At 31.9% G+C, this 17,968-nt stretch overlaps 3 protein-coding genes across 3 annotated transcripts; 1 reads left to right on the top strand and 2 right to left on the bottom strand.

Moving 5' to 3' along the window:
• Positions 1-2,566: 2,566 nt before the first annotated feature.
• On the top strand, positions 2,567-13,882 carry CtsK1 (C1 family peptidase 26-29-p). The gene is made up of 15 exons (XM_085194027.1): positions 2,567-2,713; positions 2,998-3,085; positions 5,783-5,888; positions 6,544-6,667; positions 6,966-7,101; positions 7,409-7,524; positions 7,868-7,982; positions 8,320-8,400; positions 8,687-8,808; positions 9,101-9,202; positions 9,755-9,881; positions 10,024-10,129; positions 10,568-10,657; positions 10,885-10,982; positions 12,587-13,882. The coding sequence occupies exons 1-15, from the start codon at positions 2,650-2,652 to the stop codon at positions 12,771-12,773; spliced, it is 1,662 nt and encodes a 553-aa protein (XP_085050153.1). The 5' UTR covers positions 2,567-2,649; the 3' UTR covers positions 12,774-13,882.
• A 369-nt stretch (positions 13,883-14,251) lies between these two features.
• LOC146533608 (uncharacterized) lies at positions 14,252-15,327 on the bottom strand. Its single transcript, XM_085194028.1, has 2 exons — positions 14,595-15,327; positions 14,252-14,335 (listed from the first exon to the last, which is right to left on the bottom strand). Exons 1-2 carry the CDS (start codon positions 15,264-15,266, stop codon positions 14,252-14,254), a joined length of 756 nt encoding a protein of 251 aa, XP_085050154.1. The 5' UTR covers positions 15,267-15,327.
• Positions 15,328-16,230: 903 nt separating this feature from the next.
• On the bottom strand, positions 16,231-17,477 carry LOC146533607 (uncharacterized). The gene is made up of 2 exons (XM_085195140.1): positions 17,337-17,477; positions 16,231-16,802 (listed from the first exon to the last, which is right to left on the bottom strand). The coding sequence occupies exons 1-2, from the start codon at positions 17,346-17,348 to the stop codon at positions 16,533-16,535; spliced, it is 282 nt and encodes a 93-aa protein (XP_085051266.1). The 5' UTR covers positions 17,349-17,477; the 3' UTR covers positions 16,231-16,532.
• Positions 17,478-17,968: the final 491 nt, after the last annotated feature.

Below are 17,968 nucleotides of genomic sequence, written 5' to 3'. Positions count from 1 at the left end.
TGTCAAACGCAATATCAAAATATTATAATATCAGTTGCCACATAATATTATTATTATATATTTAGAAATTAATAATATTGAATTACTGGCAACTTCTTTAGTAAATTTTTAAGTTTCCAGAGATTGAGAGAGATAGAGATTCCAGAGGCTTCCTAGAGATATTAAAAAAATATTCTATTGTAATATCTATCGAACACACAATCATAAAAAAAAATATCACCGAACTTACAATTATTTTTGAGTTGAATTGTAACGTTGCAAATGAATAATATATTTTAAAATTGTGCTCCAATTAAACATAATTATTTAAATTTAAGTCCTTCCTCCTTTCCCACAAATCTTACAGTTACACATGATCAATAAATAATATGGTTATTAGCATGCTTGAAAAGAGCGTGCTACTCAAATTGACACATTTGCTTTTATTTACCATACCTTTTTAAAAATGCTCGGGTATAAGCATATAATGGAATACACACGCTCTTTAAGCGCGCGCTGGAAACTTCGATTCTTGATATTCTATTAAATTCTCTGCCAATGTTGCAGTGCAGACGGTGATTTGAGTGGTTGATTGCAATACAATGCATCCCAAAACTTGTATCGTCTAATATTTGGCCTATAAGTATATAATAGTAAAAGTGGCATGAATTTTATTTTTTGTCTATTGGTCTGTACGTCTGTTCACGCTAATATCAGAAGCGACTAAGCAAAAAAGTTATACCCTAAAAGAATGTTGTCCGACAAAAATCATTTAGGTATAGATATTGTTTTTAAAATGATTACATTATTAGAAAACAAAAGTAATGTAGATATGTAAATTAATAATTAAGTAGTTCAAGCGGGTAAATCAATGAGCAGATCCCTAGTTACTATTTAAATTGTAGTTAACCGAATAAAGGCCCCGGCTAGTGCAATAACAAACAGTGCTAAATAAGTTCTTTAACGAAAAATAAGGAACTCTAAAATAATTTAATAGTAAAAAAAGTATAGATAATGTAAATAAAATATAATATACAGAGTGTTTTTGGTATCTATTCGTAACTACCCAATAAGCTGTGAAAGGCTTGACACTTTGGCTCTTCGTAGAGACGTCTCCTCGCTGTGCTTTCTCTATCGCATTTATCATGGTGAGTGTTCTCAGGAACTGTTTGACCTGTTACCTGCCGCCGAATTTTCTAACCGCACAGCACACTACAGACTTAAATATCATCCACACCACCTGGATACGTGGCACTCCACTGCTGTGTAGTTTCGTAGAAATTTCCTTCCACGCGCCACCGAACTGTGGAATGGTCTACCCGCGGCAGTGTTCCCAGGTCGGTACGATATGGGTACCTTCAAAAAGCACGTCTATCTCCACCTCGAAGGCCGGCAACGCATCTGTAGCTCCTCTGGTGTTGCACGGGGTCGTGGGCGGCGGTGATCATCATCAGGTGACCCGAACGCTCGTTTGCCTTGTCCTTTCTCCAAAAACACGCCTAAACTGTTGACGTATCTTAATTACTTTTTTTAGATATGGGTTTGAAATATTTTTCCCTATATACTGCTCCTGTAAAAGGAGCGCAGACGCTTCCACCCTCTATATAGGACATTTTTAAATTCTTGCAATATTTGCTTTCATGACGTTACTTAGGTATTTTTATAATATTTTTACAAGAAAATGATTAACCTGAAGTGCTCTAAATTCCGTTTCATGGTACGGAATTTATGTTTGTTACTTTGTAACATAATGTGTGTTTTTAGTAAGACACTGTTCACAGTGGCTTATAAGTAAGTTAACCATGAAAATTATTATATAAAGTAAAATTATATATAAATATTTATGTTACTTAGCAATTTGTTTTTCAGCTTCACGTTGTATCTCGCGTATAGCAGGATAGGATAGATGGAACCTACTGTTAAGACACTCCCACTTTCCGTCGAGTTTTTCAAGGCATTGCGTGTTGAGTGGCGAAACTCAACGCCGGGCTTTAGCATTTATGCTAGATATATTTCTTTTTATTTCTTTTCTATACGAATAACAACGAAAAGAAACTTATTTTGATACAAAATATCAATAAATATATTTTTTAGCTTCACGCTATTTCCCGCACTCAGAGGGGTAGGCAGAGGGAACCTAGTGTTAAGGCATTTCGTTTCCCATTTTCTGCTGAATTGTGGAGGCAATTCTGAAGGCACCACCGCGCTTTGCCTCGATATCAGAGCGAAGAAATAAAAATAATAAATATTTCATTCCCCCACGAGAGGGAATCGAAGCCACAACCGTTGCGTTTACAGTCGAATCCTTGTGCTCTAAAAGTTATTCCTTCTAGAAATAAAACAATTTAAATAATTTTTATAAGTGGAATTATTATTTACAGGCACTTTAACCAGTATTGTCATTCCAAGAGTATACCACCATTTTTTTCAAGCCGGTGACAAAATAAGTAGTTGTTATATTACTTTAATAGATTAATGTATTAACAAACATAATGAGAATAAATAAGCGAGGAGACTCAAAATATTATTTAATTATTAATATTTATAGATAAACATATCAATACAACAATGCCTTACCTTACGGTCGACCGACAGTCAAAATATTTAACTGTCAGCTATTTGACAAATTGTCATTCTGATTGTGGCGGCGATCGTGAGCGCACGTTCAGAATGTTTTTGCGCGCTTTATTATTTATTTTTATTGGTTCTACCACAGCGTTAAAGGTGGATAAAGGTAAAATAAACTTATGTTAAATAATATAATAGATTTATATTACGATTTTTTAGGTACAAGGTGCAAGAAACGATAAAAAAATATGAACGAAAAAAAGTTAATTACACTACCTACCCGGTTTTACTTTTGTATTCTTTTGTTGATTTTTTCTTATTATGTAAATTTTGAGATATTATTAACATGATACAATCATTTCTATTATTATTTATATTATCACAGTAATTTTAGACACTGTAAAGTCCGAGAATAAATTGTTTTAATTGCTTTATTTTTCAATTTCGTAGCTTCTCCGCCGCAATGGAGTAATGTGTATACAGTTAAGGGATTGCTAAATATTCCTTATGCAGAACTCCACGAACCATTCTACGCTTGGTGAGTTGTTTTTTACAGTTATTAAATAGTTTTTTTATAATATGTTGTAGGAAATTGTGCTAATTTTGGCGTGTATTGTGATTTTAACGTGTTTTAATGTCTTTCATTTCTTTTTTACTAAGTTTTTTCATTTACTCGATGCAGATATTTTAAAATACTTTACATTAATATAAAACAATTATAAGTATAAGATTAATGTGATAATTAGATATAAAAAAGTACAAGAATGCAATACTTTATTTAGCTTTGCTTCATTAACCGAAATATTCCAAGTAATAGGAGATAGTAATAGTAGATAAAAATTATTATTACTAAGAATGAAAGTTTAAGACTAAATAAGAATAAAAAGAAATACAATGCTATATTATTCTCTTGTTTCTTATTTAAGTTAAAGTAGTCTATGTTATTGAGATGATTCAATAATTGAAACATATTGTTTAGGTACCTATTTTAATTATAATTACTCATCCATGTTGTAGATTATACAGTTGTTCAGATCAAAGACCTTGTGAAGTTGTAAACAATATGATTAGTGTCTATTTATAATAAGTATATTTAAAAAAGAAATAAAAATGTGTAGAAAGAACACACTCATTTCTTGTTTATGTGAGAAAATTGGAAAATGGATTATCTTGACTAGGTTTTTACTCTTAACTTAATAAATCACTTCGTTTTCTACATCCTTTTTCACCATCTTTACAAATATTGTTAACTTGAATAGTTTATTGGTGAAAATCTTACTTTTATAATCTAAAGTCCACCCATAGGAGAAGGTTAAGGCTTTCATCATGTTATTCAATTCAACGTTATCTTTTGTACCTGCAGCTCAAGCACTTATAATGTGCTATGTGTCATACACAACCCTTCTTTTTTTGACAATGGGGAAGCCACAGCAATACCAAAGGCAAACATTAGTGTTGATAAAAGCGTATGGTGTATGGGTCATAAATTTAAAGTTAAATTTGTCATATAAATCCTGTGTCTACTACATGAGGTCAGTCTTAAGTTCTTATAATATGAACTTTATCTATAGGTCATGCGGCTTCATGATAACTTGTTGTTTATTGTACATTATTATTTTAGATTATACATATTGGCTTGCTGTTTATATTAGAGTTAATATTTAAATATATACAAACTTGCTTGGTATTTTCTAATATGTAAATTCATAAAGATTTGGATTGAGGCTAATATGTAAATTCATAAAGATTTGGATTGGATTGTCATGAATTTGGCTGAAAGAATGGAAGTCTAGTAATAAGAACAAATTGTTTTAACACTAGGTTCCCTGGTTCTCTCTAAGTGTAAAGCTAAAAAAATGTTTTTAAATTTACAAGGAGATTTCATCACTCTTTTAACATAGGCCCTAGAATTTAGATGCATTTTCTTTTTTCTTAGTTTCACACTACAGTGTCCTGCATTTTGCAGTGTGGGAGAGCATGCCTTACATAGCCCAATTTTTTTAATATTGTTTACAATTGGTCTCCTTACCAAAGCATTCTTCATTCTCTAAAAGAAATTCATCCCCCCTAGTAGTAGTGGAACTAACTAACACCTTGTTTAAATTATTTTTAAACTAAATTAATTCAATAATATTATACCTAAATACCAGTGTAATGTGACTCAATATTCTTTATTTAATCAAGTGTTAGTAATTAGCAATTGTTTGTATAAAAGGTCTTTGAACTTATGATTAAGATTTTAATTTACTTTGTTGTATTCTGTTATTTTTTTAACCTAATTTTGGATACAAAAATTGTAACAGCAAGATTTGCTTGATTTAATAGGAAAAAAATACTTAAAATATTTTAATCTTTTAGTATTACACAAAAAAATGAATAATGCTGAAGTAAAATGATAAGATAACATTTCATGCTGTATCCTGCTTATATCAGGGTAGAACCTCCTTTCAACACTTTGCACTAATTTCGAGACATTCTATGTTAAGTAACAACGCCATGCTTTGTCTCAACCTGTAAAGATACTCCGTTTTCCACTTTCCGAATTTTCCAGGCATTGACTGACCGACGCCTGACCTCAACGCCGTGATTTTGCCTTGATACCAGAGCGAAGAAATGAAAATATAAGTAAATAATGATTTATTCCCCCGAGTGGGAATTGAACCCATAACTGCGTTACAGTCACGTTTTTGCTCCTACGTCACGACGGCCTCTCATTCGATCTTTACTCGAGGAATTGCTTATAATTAAAACATTTTAATTGACCCAATCTGGTAACGTGCTGGTAGGCATAATCCAATAGCTTTTTGTCGCCTCAACAAATATTTCTATGACAAAATAACTTCTGAATTGTAAATAACTGATAAAAAATAAATTACTCTTATAACTTCGTTACATTTTTAATTTAATTAAATGTAATTTGAATTCAAAATTATATAACTAGAATGCATCATTTTCATTAGTTACATCTAGTAAATTAATTATTTATAGTTCATAACATTTATCATAAAAAATATACTTTATTAATATATCCAGATTATCCAGATCAGTAGATGTAGAGTACTATTGTCAAGATACTCCATTCTTCATTTTCTCTCCGTTTCCGAGTTGGGCGACGGAACCCAACGCCGCGCTTTATTTTCTTTGTTAATTTTATAAATAAGAAATTCCCTTGAGTTGGATTTGAACTCCGTACAGAGATGTTTACGTACATGTATTAAAAAGAATGTTTTAACAGGTTCGACAGCAAAAATGGCAAATCTCGCATCGATTATTATGGCACAATGGTCAAAACCTATCAGCTCTCAGCTTCTGTCTATCCACAGTTTGGCACCTCCATAAAGGTATTTTGTTTTAATTTTTATATTTTATTCATATTTTATAATATTCTTTTCATGTTATGGTTCTGGTTTTGATTATCATAGCTTTTTATTTAGATTTTAAACTTTTTTTGAAAACGGGTTCTTAAATTAATCCGGAATTTCTTTAGCCTCATTTACTAAATCATTGAAAAGTTAAGTAATTGTATATTAAAGAAGCAATAGATCTTCTAAAACTGTTTTTATTCTTTTATTTAAGTTCGAAAGGTACCTATTTATTTGTTAATAATTTTAGTCACGATTGTATTCTATTACGAATTTAACACATGTTCGTTGCTCATAGGTCGTTGATCTTGTTTTTTTATGTATTACATTTTTAAATAAATATACGGACGAATATGGCTAAATCTTTCTTGCGTACAATCACGTGTTTATTCACAAAAAGTTCACAGATTTAGAATGAAATTAACGTAACTCAAACTTTTTTTAATTTTTCCTTAATCTGGTCATAGAATTTCTTCTTTAAAGATGATTTGCCAAAAATGAGCAATTTTTAATATAGATATTTAACAATTTTATAGTGTTTAATTAATAAAGCGGCGTATCGTCTGACTGTAAATGCGACGGTGGTGGATCCTAACGCCGGGAGAATGAATAAATAATTTATATTTATTCACAGATAGCGCCAATAACGACAGAACAAATATTAAATCGTGATACATGCTTGCAAGTGAACGGTACGAAAGATGAGAGCATCGGGATTCAGTCAGTTTTGCCTGACATGACTGACTTCAAATTTGTTGGTAAGTTATTGTCAGTACATCTACGTACTGACTGACATTGATCAATTCTCTTAGAGTTGACAAATTTATTTTTTTAATTAATGCTCCAACTAGCTAACAACCAGTTAATCGACTTACTCATGGGGCTATTTGTCAACCATCTAATAATCCAAAATATTCTATGTTCAAATCCGGAATTGAACCTAAAACCTGTTGGGTCTACAGTAACATGCTTGTGCCTCTGCGCCACAACTGGCCTAAATTGTAATGTTTATAAGTTATTATGTGCATTTAATAAATTTCTTTAATATAATTTTAGGTACAGAAACAATGCAAGACTCTGACACTTCAAAATGGCGGATGGTCATGAATATTGGTGATAAAGTGAATAAATATACAATGTGGGTGAAATACAGGAAGAGTTTGGGGGGAGATGCCGTTGCTATTCCTGTGAGGTGGGTATTTTTTAAATATTTTTTTATTATTATATTACTTATTATTATTTAATTATTTTTAATAGTAGCTTCGGTATTTGAAAAAATGATTTCCATATTTTTAATTCTGGCTAGAAAAAACATTAGTTTCCGGTGCCCAGCAATTTGAAGTTTAAATACACCATGGGTGTATAAAAGAATATCAAGGAGAGGTACTCTAGTGCCGTTCACGGTTCGTTCTCCATTCGATCTCATATTCTTATATGACCAACTAACAATCACTTTATAGCCTTGTGTACTTGTAAGCTAAATATTCTTTTATTTTCAGATACGAAATGAAAGGATTCAATTCCTTACTAGGTTCCCACTACGATCACTATTACATCGATTATAGGGACTACAATGTGGATGATATTGATCAAGATGTTTTTAAAGTTGATCCAGGTATTATGTTTTTAGTTTAGTGTAACTTTAATTTCCCCTTTTATTAAAGTATAAAATAAAAAAAAAAAACACAAACTGTGGAAAACGCGTAGGGCTTAAATGAGTATTTAAGTCGTTTTTTAAACGTGAATTAATAAAGCAAAGTTTTTGGAGAGTTTGAGCAATAAAAATAAAAATTACAATTAAGATTTACCATTTAAGACCAACCATTACAAATTTAAATTATTAACATTTTTTGCACTACAAAGATATATTGCGGCGTTGCTTTCCGCCTCGACCACCTTATATTAAGCCGGAAATTAGTGGCAATATACTTAAAATTAACTTTGTATATTTATTACAGAGTTCAAGTGCACTTCCTTCCCTGGACCTGGATCAAAACACTTTGCAACATTCAATCCTATGAAGGAATTTGTTCATCCAGTCCGCGATGGTCATGTCGAGAGTGAATTTGACAGGTAAAGTAAAATTGAGAGTTTGGTCACAATTCAAAATCATATTATATTTTTGAAATTTTACTTTGTCTTTATCATTAAAATAAAGAAATTATGTTTTAAATTAAATTATATTATATGTATTTATAATCTATGTTAAAATTACATATTGGATTGCCTCTTTAAATAAATTTTATTTTTATTGGTAAACAATTTTAAGTATCTATATTTGTATTTTTCTTTTATAAACTTTTAAATGAATTATTAAACGTGTTTCCAGTATCGCGACAATACAGTTAAATTTTTTCATTAAAATGCAACCTTTCTTTAGAATTAATATAGGTATATTTTGTTTCAACAGATTCAAAATAAAACACAACAAGCAATATGCATCTGACATTGAACACGCAAAAAGGATTAACATCTTCAGGCAGAATCTTAGGTATGTTAATAATTTTTCACAAAAATATCTTTAATATTTTTGATTATATTAATTGAATTTAAAAAAAAACTTTTGCGGTCGTTGTGGCACGCAAAGCACCACGCGATGGTTATGGGTTATCAAAAAGAACATTTTTGTTATTAAATAGTTGCACTTGTTTTATCCAGGAAGAGAGATTTAGAGATGGGTTACGATGTATGGGTACGATGTACAAAACGACCGAAATTTGTATCGACGATTAATGTGAGATAAGATAAAGGCTACATCATATTTTTTTCCTCTTTAGATTCATTCACTCTAATAACCGAGCTCGTCGCGGCTTCACGATGTCGGTGAACCATCTCGCCGACCGCACTGAGGACGAGCTCTCCGCTCTCCGCGGACGACGATACTCCGGGCCCAACCAAGGTGAGATATCCCCACTTTGTTATGTTGTTCTGGTACTTTTTATATTTAATTTTGGATTATCTGCTTTTTTATGTAAAGGGGGCTACTTTTATCTAATCAAGCTGAGCAAGTCTCTCTTAATATGTTATGTTGTCCTGGTACTTTTCTATCTTATCTCGTATAACCCACTATTGGCGTAGACAGTCTTTAAGTACATGTACATATTAATTAAACTTTTTTTTTAAAGTACAATTACGTCATTGATAAATCAAATGAGTGATCCGAAATGAAATATTATTTTCATTGTCCCCAGGTCTTCCATTCCCGTACAGCGAAGCGATGTTAGAGGAGATGAGCGTGAAATTGCCACCCGAATACGACTGGAGATTGTTTGGAGCAGTAACTCCAGTTAAAGGTATGTCTTTGAAGGTGTGACTTACTGACAACGCGTATGACTTTGCATACGGTGGTTGTGGGTTTGATTCTCGCTCGGGAAATAGTTATATTTTATTTTATTTATCATTTACTAACTGTTGTTGTGGACCAGATTCCCTTTCATGGGAATGAATTATTTCATATTTTCATTTTCTCGTTCTGGTATCAAAATAATTAGCGGCGTTGAGTTCCGCCATGCTTGGGGAACGGAGTGTCTCGGTGTGTTTCCCTCTGGGCTAAGCTGGATACAGCGTGAAACAAAAAATAATTATTTTATAATCTATATATATAAAATCGAAAGGTCGTCACTCACTCATCACGAAATCTCAGAAACTACATGTGCTAGGAATCACAAATTTTGCATAGACGTCACTAGGACGTAGTCGAGGAGACAGAAATTAATAATAACATAGTTCACGCGGGTGATACCGCGAGCGGGCCGCTAGTTTAATATATTTTTTCACACTTACTATTATAATTGGTATTAGATTTATTTTTAAACATATTTATCTGTGTCTTTTTTATATTTTAGATCAATCAGTGTGTGGTTCGTGCTGGTCGTTTGGCACAGTAGGCGCAGTGGAAGGAGCTCTCTTCCTACACAATGGAGGGCACTTGGTTCGATTGAGTCAGCAGGCGCTTGTTGATTGTTCTTGGGGGTTAGTTGTGTTTGTTTATTTTAGTGTTACTTAGGTCCTTATTTATAAACCACTCTCAATTCTAATATCGATTTTGAGATATGTTTACTAGTTTATGCAGTTGGGTTATGCTTTTGTTTATAATTAACTTGGTATCGTTCAGTTTCGGCAACAACGGATGCGATGGCGGCGAAGATTACAGAGCGTACCAATGGATAATGAAACACGGTCTACCCACCGAGGAAGATTACGGTGGTTATTTGGGACAGGTATTATTATATTTATTTTATTTATTTGTATACACCAGAGTGAGGCTCTTGGGGCGCAGTGGCACGAGCAAATTGAAGTCGCCTCCGTTCTCACAAATTTATACTTATTATAAAATCATAACGAATCTTTGTCTTTATCATGAAAGATATTTAAGAAAAAATGTAATATTTTGTTAGGGCCAAAACAATATTTTTAAATAGTCCATTCGATCCAGTTCGATTCCCACTCGGGGTAAAGAATTATTTTTTTATCTCTACGCTCTGGTAACAAGGCATAGCTGAGTTTCGCCGCTGACGACACAATGTCTCGAGGTGGGGTGAACAGGGAGTGTCGTAACACTAGGTTCCCTCTGTCTAAAAAGTTGAGAAAAAGGTACATTTTATTGTATTCATAAAAAGAACACTATAGTTTTATAATATTTAATATTTTTTTTTCAGGATGGCTACTGTCATGTCGACAACGTGACGCTGGTGACGTCAATCAAAGGTTGGGTCAACGTGACGGCTAAAAACGAAAACGCATTGAAAGTAAGTTTTTTTTTAAATTATATAAATCATAATACAATTATCTAGATTTTTTAAATCAAATTAAATTATTTAGATGATTTCTAGTTTGATAGTCACTATAGAAAATTAATATATTTACTTAAACATATAAGAAAATATAATTACGTAACATTAAGTTCGCCCTCACTGTCTATTCTGTTAAATGCTTGAAACGTCTAAAAAAAATTTTTTTATTTATTTTATTTTAGCTGGCAATTTTCAAACACGGTCCCATATCTGTCGCCATTGATGCTTCCCACAAGAGTTTCAGCTTCTATTCCAATGGCGTTTACTATGATCCTAAATGGTAAGTATTATTATAACAATATACGTATAGTCTGGCAAATATGTTATTGATAATGGGAAGCACGCGCGGTAAATTGCGCAGTATATGTATGCGCAGAGAACGTTCGATCAGTGTTACCTGTTATGTTGTTTTACCTCACGCTTAGTAAATCACATTTACCTATACGATAATTAAAATATCTAATCATGTTTATGTTGAAGTAAATTATACAAAACGAAAATTTAATGAGGATATCTAAATATCGCAAAATAATCAGCTGTTCCATACATTGTTGTCGAGAATAAAATCAAGACTAGCCCGAAAAGTATAATAACATTTTTGAGTCAATAAATAATTAATCAATTCTAAGCTTCTGCTTATATAACTAATGGCACATGATATTTACGTATATGTGTATATACTATATACACACTTATGTACAACATAAACATTCAGTGTGCATAATACAAGCTTATAAACTATGCAATATGAATAAAGAAATATCTGGCAATATTTAAACTTTTTAAAGATTATATAAAAGAAAATAATATTGGGTAAATTATTTCAATAAATTTTGAGGTACAAAAAATGAGAGTGCGGTATCCCTTTGCCATAGTTTGCCATTTGCGTCAGTGTGAGCGCTACGTCCTTACAGGAAATTCGCACCCACACATCTTTAAAGGTACTATCGAGCTCACTCTATATTGTTCAAACAAGAATATAATTAATTGTAAACAAAAATGCCTTTTACCATTTTGATTATTTGCTTTATTATTTGTCAATTTTTATTTTTTACTTTCTTGCATGCATTAATTAACGTTTTAAATAAAACGGTAATAAAATTTTGATTTAATTTGGAGATATAATTTATTAACATAATTTATTTGTTAAGACCTCTATTTCCATTATTTAAAAAATTTTTTACTTACCCATAAGTTGATTTTGCATGTTGCCTAACGCCAAAATCTTGTATTTGTTTGCTTATTTTATATATTAAATTTACTTTTTAAATTTTACTTTTTTTATTGAATTTGGATTGAGAAGATTTGTATGTGGCCTCATTATAATAATTTAATTCAGTTTTTTATTTAATTTTTCAATTTACCATATGTTCATTTTGCATGTTGCTTTGGTGTTTTTTACTAATTTTTATAATATTACTAGAAAAATATGCTCTACTACGCCATTCCGTATATATGATGCTATCATTATATGATATTATATTCATATTTCATAGTAATGAACTGATAGCGTTGCACTCGACTGTACCGTAGCCCGGTCACACCCCGCAACGATTCCCCGCGAGCCCTTACGGGGAATCGGTCCGGCGTGAGGGGGTGTCTATGTGCAGACATCAAAATACGCTTTCTGCGCAATTTGCCGCGCGTGCTTCCCATTATCAATAACATATTTGCCAGACTATATATGTATACATTAAATTGATAGTCACTAATTATAGAACTGCTGCTGTGGATTCGAATACACAAAAGTTTATTACTGTGAAATTTTATTTTTGTGTTCTTTATTTGCGTGTAAGTAGTACAAACAATTAGCCTCACAAGCTAATTTATAGTATTAGTAGGAAGGATTTAATGATAATTTTATAATTTTTATTAAAATTTCAGCAAAAATGAAGTAGACCAGCTCGACCACGCGGTTCTAGCTGTGGGCTACGGAGTCCTAAATGGATCAAAATACTGGCTAATCAAGAACTCATGGTCCAACTTGTGGGGGAACGATGGTTACGTTTTAATGGCGGCCAGAGATGATAATTGTGGGGTGCAAGCCGCTCCCACTTATGTATTGATGTAGATGGGGAGATGGGGCAATAGAGAGAAGGAATTGCGGAGGGGGTAAAACGAAGGGTGGTAATTAGGAGAAGGGATAGGGGTCGATTCAAGTATTACGTAATGCAATTGTGTGTGTTTATCTACATCTATAGCGTCATAGCTCCCAAACGTATGAGTCGACTGTCGCTATCATATTCTATATTTAAATAAAAACAACTGACAGTACTAACATAATTGTTACTCAGTTTAAATCTATATAGTATATGTATTGTGTCTGAGTGTTACATAATGCTTATATACAAAAGAAAGGGAGAGCATAGGGTATGGGATGTCAAAAAAATTAACATTGCATTACGTAATATCTGAACGGCCTTTTATTGGTGGGAAAGTTGGGGATGAGGGGAGTATGATCATCTACGTTGGATAGGCTATGGTAAATTAAGTAAGAAATTATTTTGATTTGATATTATGTTATTGATATGCACTTTTAATATAAATAATATGTAAAATATCATATCAGATTACTTTTGTTTCTAATTTCTTTTTCTTTATTATAAAGAGATATATCATGTTTGTACACAATTCATTTCGATTAATAATTCTAAACTTGAAACAAATATAGTAAAAAAAATAGCTGTCACTTTAATGTCAATTTTTATCACTCAATAGAAAGTGATGAAGTCTAGCTTTGAAATTTTTAGGCTTAAACGTTATTTTTTATGAAAAGATTAATTATTTTGTTTTAATAAATCTGATATAGGAGTAATTATATCTTAATATATAAAATATAATTCTCATTTGTAATATTTTGATTATACTTTTTAAAAAACATTCCACTCATTTAAGGAATCTCTTAAGTAAAACGGCTGTGCCATTAATTTGCTCTCTTTATTGGCATTTATAATATATTCTTATTTATAATGTTACTATATTAAAAAATGTTTTTTTATTTAAAGTTAAAGTTAAAATTTAAGAAAAAATTAGTAAAAAGGATATTTTATTTCATTATTATAACGAATTAAAATATATTTAACTCATAAAATATTGTTATAGATTATATTTTAGCTTAAAACTCAATGCTTTGAAAGTAAAATGTATGTTTTGTAATTTCAAATAAATATATCATTAATATCTATTAGTATTTTATTTGGTTATTTTAGGCCAAATTCCGCACATGGTAGGGTGGACAGAGGGAACCTGGGAAAGAATTTAGTCACTCGGTCTCAACGCCGCGCTTTAACTCCAGGGCGAGGAAATGAAAATATTAAATATTACATTCCCCCGCAAGTGGGAATCGAACCAAGAATGACGACGAAATTGTACCTGCGCCACTTCACATTATTAGATTATTATTATATTGAAATAAACAAAAATGTGCATGAGGAGCACTGTTATAATGTTTTTTTAAACAATTCTATCGAGCGAAGCGTACAGGGTGCCAAACCTTTTGGTAAAGAAAATAAAGAATAACTATATTTTTCAATTAAGCTTATATTGTGTCTAATGTGGTGGTACCCATATACACATGTTGCCCATTTTGACTTGGTTTCCTGGACACACGTCTTGATGAATTGTTTTCTTATACTGAAATAAAAATAGTTTGTTAATGTGTTTTTTTTTGCGTCACCTATATCCCTCATAGATATACAAGCAGAGTGATCCTAGTGTTAAGACACTCTGTTCCCGCATAACTTTCAAGGCATTGTGTTGAGTAGTGGAACTACGCGGCTACGCCTTTTGCTCTAGTTACCAGAGCATGTTTATTCCAACGCTTGAAAATCGAGCCCACAACCTTCACACGATGTACTAACTAGTAAAATTATAAATTAAGAAAGAATATTACCGTCCAATAGTTCCACGGTGAATAATGTGGTATCCACACTTTGTGTTTTTTCTGAGTCTCCTGCATCTCGTCCTCTGCCAAGGTCCCAGGGGCTGAGGGGTCATTGTCCTCACCAGACTTCTCGAATTGCGGAGTCCTTAGTATGTCCTTAAGTAAATGTACCAATGTGTCATACTTTTTTAGCATATCTATACGATTTTTAAGTTTTTTTGTTAATAAGTCAATATGTTTTTGTAATTTCATCTTGTCTTTAACTCCACTAAGTGCTCTAACATGTTCTACAAAATTCTTTTTATTGTTAACTTTCTTTGATTCTTCAGTAATTACATAAATATTAGGATTTTGATTCGTTTTTTGTGTTTTATGTATTCTTATGAAGGGTATGTACAAAGCATTTGATTTTCCATCATATTCTATTGTATAGGGTTTCTTATGTGGTACTATTGTTTTTAATAACACTTTCATTTCATCTTTACCAGTAATTTCTTTGTCTAATCTATTTAGTTTAATCATTTCCGGTACAGCCTTTACGATATCTTTTAAAAGTGCCAAATTTTCATCATTTTCTTTTCGAAATTTGTTAAAATCGATGAGTTTTAGGCCACTGCTTGATTGAATTGTAGAAATGAGTAAAAATATACATATTGCCTTTTGAAGGTTTAATACAAACATTCTATACGTTTCTATTTCAATTATTTTTGCTATTAAATAGTTATGTGTAATTGTAATTCAATTTCATCTGAAAAAAAGTCAGTTTATTATTTTAACGTCATTTCAATTACACTAAAATTATGCATGTATGACGTCATCGTGGTTCAGTTTTTAAGTATACGAATAAAAGTCATGTTCATATAAATTTAATATCTATTCTTCTCTTTAAAATTTCCAATGGCTGATATTTAAAATGTATTTTTTTTTACCAAAAATGTTGGACAGGCAGAGAAAATTGTATTAAGGTACTCTATTCGTTACTTAACAGAACATTGCAGAATGGTTTTCGTCCTTTTTAGGTGTGCTTTCGTGTTTTAGGATGACTTTCGTTTTTTTGCGTGGATTTCATTTTTATTATAGCAGTGTTTTCTTTCAGTCTTTTAATATTTTCGCCTTTTGCTTACTACGATAATCACAGATAAATTTATTTCGACCGATCAAATTTATATCGCATTCCAAAAAATGGGACATTTTTACCGTGTACGTCCCAGTGGCATGTTTTGGGACACCGGGACACGCAAACAAAAAACGGTCCACGAGAAGTACCCTATAGGTTTTGCTTATTCATCGATTTTATACAAAATGCAACAGAAATGATGCATAAAAGCGTGTATCTATTGATTACATTGACTTAAAAGGTTATTATTTTTGTTTGAATGTTTATTTAACATTAATTTCAGGTGGATACATCCACGCGATCTCGACTTAACTATTCTTGACAGACGTGATGTGCTTCTGCAAGGGTTCCGTTTGTCCCATTTGAGGTACGGAACCCTGAAAATAAAACAAACCCATCTAACAATGGTACTCAATAAAACAATAACATTAAAAGATACTACTTTTTACAAATTGATTACAATTTAGATAGTTTTATGTACATTTATTCAAGATTTTAATTAACATTTTTACAAAATGGTTAGTTAGATACATGAGCATAAACATTATTAAATATTACGGCAGTGAAACATTTATTAAACGTATTGAAAATAATAATTTTCTACAAAATAAATTCACTCCCCCGGGTGGAAATCGAACCCACATGCGTCGTGTTCACATGAGTAATCTGCCGCTTGTCCAAGACGGCCTCACTTAAAAGTAATCCACATAAAATTATATATTTTATTATTTCGTAGGGGTGTAGCTGCAATTTCCGGAATTATTTTTTGTAACTCAAATTTAATAAAAACGTACAAAATATTTTTATTTATAATTGAATATTAATTCATTTTAAAGAAGTTTAATAATATTCTTAATAATTTCTCTATTATCCTGCCTGTTTTGGATTAAATTAGCAAAAATGGGTAAGTCGAATAAATCTACCACCCTAGGTAACAACACACTGTCTCTGACAACCCTTTGGGGCCGCATGTTACACCATTTGCACGAATCAGGAGAAGGGGCCAGCAAGTATCGAAATATAGGCTTTTCTTGATACTCCTGTGATATTGCAAACGATGTTAGAACTTCCAGCAATAGCAGTAGGAATGTATATTTCATCTGTAAAAATATATTTTATAGTTTATGAGTAGTATGTCTGTATTGTTAATTTTGTGTTTGTTGAAATAAGAATAACTACAGGGATACTAGCGTGCGATAAACGCGACGGTTAAACTGGGTTTAACTTTGGTTCAATGTCCACTAGCGCCCAATGTTAATAATCAATCCTAATCCATAAATTGCAACCATAGATTGAAATAGACAGAGATGGAGGACGGCATGCAGGTTAGTGATTGGATAGACATGTCGGACAATACAAGATTGACGTTAACTGGAGATAGGAGATACATTATTAACATTGGGCGTAGAAGAATAAAGTATTTAACATTTTGATTTTCTAGATAGAGGATAGAGGACGAAAAGTGATAACAGAATGTCTCAACGCTATGTTCTGTCTGTATTCCTATTGTATTCTACGTATAGCATACTATACGTAGAATACAACGGGAAGCTGACAAAAAGTCACAAGCACTATCTCATAAGACGCCACAATGACATCACATATTATTACAAATTATAATTTCTATACATTACCTTCATCGCCATAAAACGTTATCAGTACAAACCGTACGTAGCGTACGTCGTACAAAGATAATAAAACACAAACATTTGCTGAGAATATTTTACGTTCAATTTAAAGTAATAATTGCGTTAGCCCGCCGTGTTATTACAAAATAATTGGCACCAGAGATAAAAGCTTTGTGTGTGACGCGACAATAGATAATTAATTTATATTTACAGGTAGGTGGGCAGGTATAGTGAAAATATGTTTAAAGAAAAATATTCTGATATTGGCGCTGATGAACTGTATAATTTTTATATTTTTTTCGACCGTGTGCCTTTACAGTGTCACCGAGCTTGGTGGGAGGCCGAGTGAGAAGACCTCAGGATCTCTGAATGACTTCTTGGATTGTTCATATTTTTACAGGTGTCACTAAAGGTATCCTCGAACACGAGGTCACGGGCGAGACACGGACCTCGGCTCGCGTACTAGCGGTGTAGAATTTTGAAATTTGGCATTAATTGTTAGGCGCTGTTTCGCTACGCCACTATAGCTTCTTCTTATTATTTTTATAATTTTCAGCTAAATATTACTTAAAAAAAATTATCAAGTATAAAACATTGTCACTGCCTGTAAGAAGTTAACAAAAGAAAAAAAATCAAAA

This window comes from Heliconius melpomene, chromosome 12 (assembly GCF_056956725.1).
Source record: "Heliconius melpomene rosina isolate 202511_hmr_F chromosome 12, ASM5695672v1, whole genome shotgun sequence".
Taxonomy (NCBI): domain Eukaryota; kingdom Metazoa; phylum Arthropoda; class Insecta; order Lepidoptera; family Nymphalidae; genus Heliconius; species Heliconius melpomene.
Note: the sequence above shows the minus strand (reverse complement) of the source record. Positions and strands in the feature narration are given on the sequence as shown.